General features: G+C 38.2%; 1 protein-coding gene across 1 annotated transcript; it reads left to right on the top strand.

Moving 5' to 3' along the window:
• The first annotated feature begins 1,223 nt into the window (after positions 1–1,223).
• Positions 1,224–5,822, top strand: LOC104094332 (TORTIFOLIA1-like protein 3). Its single transcript, XM_009600254.4, has 5 exons — positions 1,224–2,206; positions 2,342–2,450; positions 2,998–3,557; positions 4,119–4,554; positions 5,386–5,822. The coding sequence occupies exons 1-4, from the start codon at positions 1,403–1,405 to the stop codon at positions 4,539–4,541; spliced, it is 1,896 nt and encodes a 631-aa protein (XP_009598549.1). The 5' UTR covers positions 1,224–1,402; the 3' UTR covers positions 4,542–4,554; positions 5,386–5,822.
• Positions 5,823–6,049: the final 227 nt, after the last annotated feature.

Genomic DNA, 6,049 nt, shown 5'->3' with positions numbered 1-6,049 from the left:
AATGAACATGTATAGATTATTAATTTATAACTCAGTAACTTAAAAAGATTATAATGACGAATTCATAAGGTTCAAATTCTAGTTCCGCCGTGTGATTCCTTATCACTTGAAATTTCACCTAGTTATTAACGACCATAATGAATAGCTAGGTTGAGTGGATTAGGCTTTTTGGAATATTTATTTCAGTAAACATAGAGGTACCGAGGTGTAGCTTCTTTAAGAACAGTAATGCTGGTTATAAAGATCTTCACCTACTAGTAACGTAAATTATCTACAAATTATATGCTTTATATGAAGCACACACCCATTTTTACAATTTTGTTTCCGATCAAATTTATGTGTTTTATTTGTTTTAGTATTTATAATTATTCAAGCAGGAATGCAGGAGTTGAAACTTATTTTATGTAGATGAAAGTGGCAAAAACATGGGGGTATAATTTTGAAAGAATCGACTTTATATTAGTGTAAGTCGATGTTATGACAGCTTTTTTACAATAAAATACTAAAAAATGTCGAAAAGTTTACTTTATATAGTATGAAGGTGGACATTTTGAGATGCTCAAAAATAAAACTCGAAGAAAAATTTGGAAATAATAGAAACTAACTGTTCTAAAATGTATGACTAACACTTAAACTTTAAGTAATCGGTCACGAACCAGATATTGATTCAAACTAGATTCGTGCATCAAAAGAAAATGAAACGACAAATCGGTAAGTTAGTACTTCATATAGTAATTAGATTAAAAGAGAAAAAGAAAGATTCAACCGAAACACTATTGTCTAGTTAGTGACCTCTTAAAGGAGTACTAATTATCACAATAGAAGCAACCACATACGATAATTTATTTGATTTTTTGAATGGTAGGTAAACAAAACTTGTGGTAAAAGACTTTCACGCAACTCAAAATGCACATGCTTGAACTTGATTTTATCGTTTTGTCTTGTTATCCGGTTCTTAATCACGTTTTTTTTGCAAATGATTTTTGTAACTACTACTGAATCAGAGAACCTCCACTGAGAATGTCGAAGCCATGCCTATTAGTACTAATTAGTTTATTTGTTTTACCATTTCGTTTAACCAAGTAAATACATTACACACAATGCGACAATAATTATCAAACATATAAATGGAGGGAAATTGCAAATGGCGCGACGGCTGCATTTAACGACACCGTACGACATACTCTGATATTTAGATGATGTCGTTTCTTAAGTGTAACTTCCTCGCTACAGTTCCATTCTCTCTATAAAAAGCGGAAAGAGAGAGAAACCAAATCCGTAAGCATAGCAACACAAAAGATACCGACACCACCACCGTCCGCTGCGGCAATGCTGCCGGAGATACCTCCGGCACCACTACCTTTACAGTTACTCCTTTAAGGTTTTTTCACTTCTATCAAAAATGTCGGTCCAGAGTAAGCAGAACCAGAACCAAACACGTGACATGAAGCACCGAGTACTCACATGCCTCCACAAGCTTTCCGACCGGGACACGCATTCCGCGGCGGCTTCTGAACTCGAGTCCATTGCTAAAACCCTTTCCCCTGAAACAATTCCTCCTTTTGTTTCCTCCATTGCCGCCACCGATTCCTCCGATAAATCTCCAGTCCGTAAACAATGCCTCCGCCTCATCTCTCTTCTCTCCGAGCACCACGGCGATTCACTCTCTCCTCATCTCTCAAAGCTTCTCACCGCCGTCGTTCGCCGCCTCCGTGATCCTGATTCCGCCGTACGCGCCGCCTGCGTGTCTGCTTGTGCTTCCATTTCGTCGCACTTGACTAGACCTCCGTTCTCTTCCATTATCAAGCCGTTCCTGGAAGCGCTTTTCACGGAACAGGAGATGAACGCGCAGATCGGCGCCGCCTTGTGCTTGGCGGCAGCTATCGAGGCGTCGCCAGATCCGGATATTGCCTGTTTGAGGAAGTCGTTGCCGAGATTTGAGAAGTTGCTTAAAAGTGAGAGCTTCAAAGCGAAGGCAGCACTGCTTACGTTGATTGGCAGTGTGATCGCAGTGGGAGGAGCTTCTAGTCAGCAGATTGTGAGGAATTTGGTGCCGTACTTGGTTGAATTCGTGAGTAGTGATGATTGGGCGGCTAGGAAAGCCAGCGCTGAGGCTTTACAGAGGCTCGCGGTAGTCGAAGGAGACGCTCTATCCGAGTTCAAAGCCTCGTGCTTGAAGACTTTTGAAGCGAAACGATTCGATAAGGTTTGTCCAATTGCATTTAATTTTTTCGAATTACTTGAACGAAGTTAAAGTTGATTTCTCACATTGCCTGTTTACTATTTGGTACATGTGCAATTTTGCCTGATAATTAAAGATGGATTTGATTAAATTGAACAGGTAAAGGCAGTTAGGGAAACAATGAATCAAATGTTGGAGGCATGGAAGGGAATCCCTGATTTGTCTGATGATGGTTCCCCTCCTCCCCAGTCAAATTCCTCTTCCAAAGGTATTTAATCTTTACTGGCTTTTTTCACTCTTACCGTTTTTTCCCCAGGTTATACCAGTAGTTGATATAACTGTATCCACCTTCTAGTTCCTTATTTTTGTCCTTTGATCAACTTATTTGTTTTTTTGGCGTCCGTCAGCCAAGAATATTACGTTTTAATTTTGTCCAGGATTATTACAAGTTTTAATTTACCCTTTTCCTATTTTTTTTGTTCTGGGGAGGATATGTTAACCCTTGAATCTTCTGATTTGGTTTCTCTTGTGCTACATGAAGGATTATCATGCAAGCAGTTGGCTGTTAGTTAAGTACTTTGTTTCATATTGCTTTGTTTCTCCGTTTGTGCAGTCAGCATGAGATATTTTGCTACTGGTCTCTATTTTATAGTTTGCTGATGTTGTTTTATCTTAGTTTAGTTGCTTCTTTATTTTATTTTTTACATGAGGTAGTGTAATTGCTTCTTAAAATACCACACTTTTAATCTTTCCATGCTCATTACTTGTGAAACTGAATAATTTAGTATGTTTTACATGTTGTGCCCTCGAAATAGAAATTGCAAGTGATGGACGTTACCCACCTGGTTTGAAGACTTCCAGGGCTGTGAGCTCCAGTACTCCTAGTGTAAAAAGACCGGCTAACAAGTCTTCTATAGCAGATGATTCAACTCCTCCTGCTGCCCGGAAAGGTCGTCCTCTGGACAGTAGTGAAAAGAAATCAAGTCCAGCAATCTTTCGCAAACTTGATCGTAAGAAGCCATGGAAAGTTGAAGTTTCTGCTTCTCATGGTTCTTCTGGTACCATCGCTTCTGAGGATGATCACCAAAATAAAGATGGGATAAAGTTGGGCAAAGACAAGTTGGAAACACATGAAAGACCTGAAGTCAAACGGACTCTTTTCAGTAAGATCACTAATGAAACCAAGAATGGTGTGGTGAAGGCTGGATCTCGTGTGGTTCCGTATCAAGATGAGATATCAGAAGCTACTGTAGTTGTGAGTAATGGAACTGGAGATCTCTGTCGGAACCCAAAAGATTGTGAAGATCTCTCTCTGATCCGAAAACAACTGGTTCAAATTGAAACTCAGCAGTCCAATTTGTTAGAGCTTCTGCAGGTAATTTTCTAATAGTTGATGATATTCCGCTTCTGTAATTTCGATTTATGAGGGACTAGTGTAGAGTAAATGAAAATATCAGTTAAAAAGAACACAAAGTATCACTAATTCTCATTAACTTGCCTGCACTTATTATATCTTTAATGGCAGAGTTTCTTTCCTTGCTTCCAATGATATACTGGAAACATGAAATACAAAAAGAGTTAAGTCCTTGTTTAGTACCTACTCTTATGCAACAAAATATGCTTTTACTTTAATGATTTAATCCGGCAGAGTCAATCCCAAACTTTTGACTTTCTCCTGTCTTAGGTTAGTTCCTTTTGATCTTGATAAAGTAATGTATTAGTTCCCTTGGATCAAAATGTTGCTATATGCTGCTCTCATGGTTTCTTTGGTAAGCTCTTCCAGACTAATTATCAATTTCTAGGATTTTTTTAACGAATATATTGAGCTTATAGAAATGCTCCTGATCACTATTTCCTAAATCTTAGCTCTCCTAATTAGACCATAGATGTTTCCTTGAGCATTTTTCTCAAACTTTTCTTCTTCTCGCGTTTTTAGAAATTTATGGGGAACTCACAAAATGGCATGCGTTCTCTGGAGACACGTGTTCATGGTCTGGAGCTGGCATTAGATGAAATCTCATTTGACTTGGCTATGTCAAATGGAAGGATGTCAAAAACCAACTCTGCAGCCACGTGTTGCAAGCTACCAGGTGCAGAATTCTTGACTTCAAAACTTTGGAAGAGAACAGAAGGTCGCGGCGCAACTTCACACTTTTCTGCTTCTGGAGTAGCCTCATCAGCAGTAGGTGTTATAAGCAACGAAGCTGGTGAAAGATTTAAGTTGGAGCATAGGAGACATCGGCTCCATAGTAGTCGTGGGTTTATTGTGAACCCATTAGCTGAAATTCATGGTGACCCCCAAGGAATTTCTGAACCTTCGATCGGTGGAGTTTCAAAAAATTTGCGAAATGGTGTATGATAGTTTATGTCAGGTATTTTATAAATATCTCAACTTCTTTGTTTGCATTAATTGTCAGCATGTCTAGTAGAGAACATGGAATTTGTGCTTCAGATGCAACGGGCACATATATGGATAAAATTTTGCAATTGGGATTTGGGTGCATAGTCAGTTTCTGGTGCCTCTTTTGTGCTACCCTTCCCACCATTACATGCTTAAAAGTTAATCCCTCCGGTCCACAATAAGTGACCAATTTGCTTTGTCACACCCATAAGGAAATACAAAATTCTAGACAAAAATAGGTAGTGTGACTAAATTACCCTTAATTAAATGTGTAGCATAGTTAATGTGAGGAGTAAAAAACTTTTTAGGGATACGTAAATAAGGGTAATTTTGAAAAAATAAATTAATTTTTTTCTTGATTATATAATTGGTACTTATTGTGGACAGAGGGAGTAAGGATTAGTAATCCTTTCTAGAAATCGAATGGAATGGCCCGAGAGAAGTTTGACCACACAGAACACTTCTTTTCGTCATAACTTTTGTAACTACCAACTGTAGTGTCCTCCTTTAATCAACTGCCCATTATTTTTCATGTGAGGGGTTGTTGGGAGGATTGCAATCTTTGTAATTAATGCACACTAAAGAACATGTGCTGTTGTTAAAACTTTGTAGCTTACACATTTGCATTAGAGAATTTATTACTTCGCACCTCGGCCCCATTTGGGTGCTTACTACTATAGTGGACCTCTTAAAAATATCTACAAAGAAGTGGTTGTTCAAATGTTTACATAATTTTCACAAGTATTTCTTGACTGGAGGAACATACACTGAAGCTGTTTTCCATTGTTGCTTCTGTTTCCAGGCTTTGGAGGCTGGATTGAAGACCGAGTTTAATACTCAATTCAGCGTGGACTGAACATTATAGTAGGATGTAAAAAATGAAGCAGCAAGCAGTTTCTTACTAGAACTACTATTATAATTGTGGATTTACATATTTTGCCAGGGTTATTCATTCAGAAAGCTTTGCCAAGTGCACCATAGCCTACCCAGATCATTCAACCAAACTTTGGTTAGAATTAGTTTTTATATTTTGATATCTTTGTTTTGATATTACTAAGAAGAAAAGATAATGGGAAAAAGAAAGGACCACTTAATGGCAAGTCTGATATGAAAACTGGCCATGTATAGAAGGATATTTCGTGTATTTCATTTTTTGCCAGGAATTGGTTTCTATTCTTTTTGATGCATTGTCATTATACGGTTTGAAATGATATCCGAATATGTAAATGATTGTTGCCAGTGTGTGTCTATATTGATGAACCCATGCTACAGTGTAATCCTGCTTCGGACCTTTTGGAGTCATGGGCATGAGTGCCCTCCGCACAGCACCAAAAATGATAAGCGCAACACATTTACTTTAGTTGAAGAATCCCAAAAGTTGGTTAATTACTCGGTCCAGTACAATGTTTTAAAAGGCCTGAACATAAGGCGAGGCGTTTTATATATACCTCAGCGAGGCGTAAGTC

This window comes from Nicotiana tomentosiformis, chromosome 3 (assembly GCF_000390325.3).
Source record: "Nicotiana tomentosiformis chromosome 3, ASM39032v3, whole genome shotgun sequence".
In the NCBI taxonomy this organism is placed as follows: Eukaryota; Viridiplantae; Streptophyta; class Magnoliopsida; order Solanales; family Solanaceae; genus Nicotiana; species Nicotiana tomentosiformis.
The sequence above is the reverse complement of the archived record's forward strand: the minus strand, read 5'-3'. Positions and strand labels throughout refer to the sequence as shown.

Excerpts from the sequence above, each read along its gene's own strand:
- LOC104094332 (XM_009600254.4), top strand. The coding sequence starts at position 1,403 with ATGTCGGTCCAGAGTAAGCAGAACCAGAACCAAACACGTGACATGAAG. Across the intron at positions 2,207-2,341 it reads AAGCGAAACGATTCGATAAG|GTAAAGGCAGTTAGGGAAAC; the intron begins GTTTGTCCAATT and ends TAAATTGAACAG. Across the intron at positions 3,558-4,118 it reads ATTTGTTAGAGCTTCTGCAG|AAATTTATGGGGAACTCACA; the intron begins GTAATTTTCTAA and ends TCGCGTTTTTAG.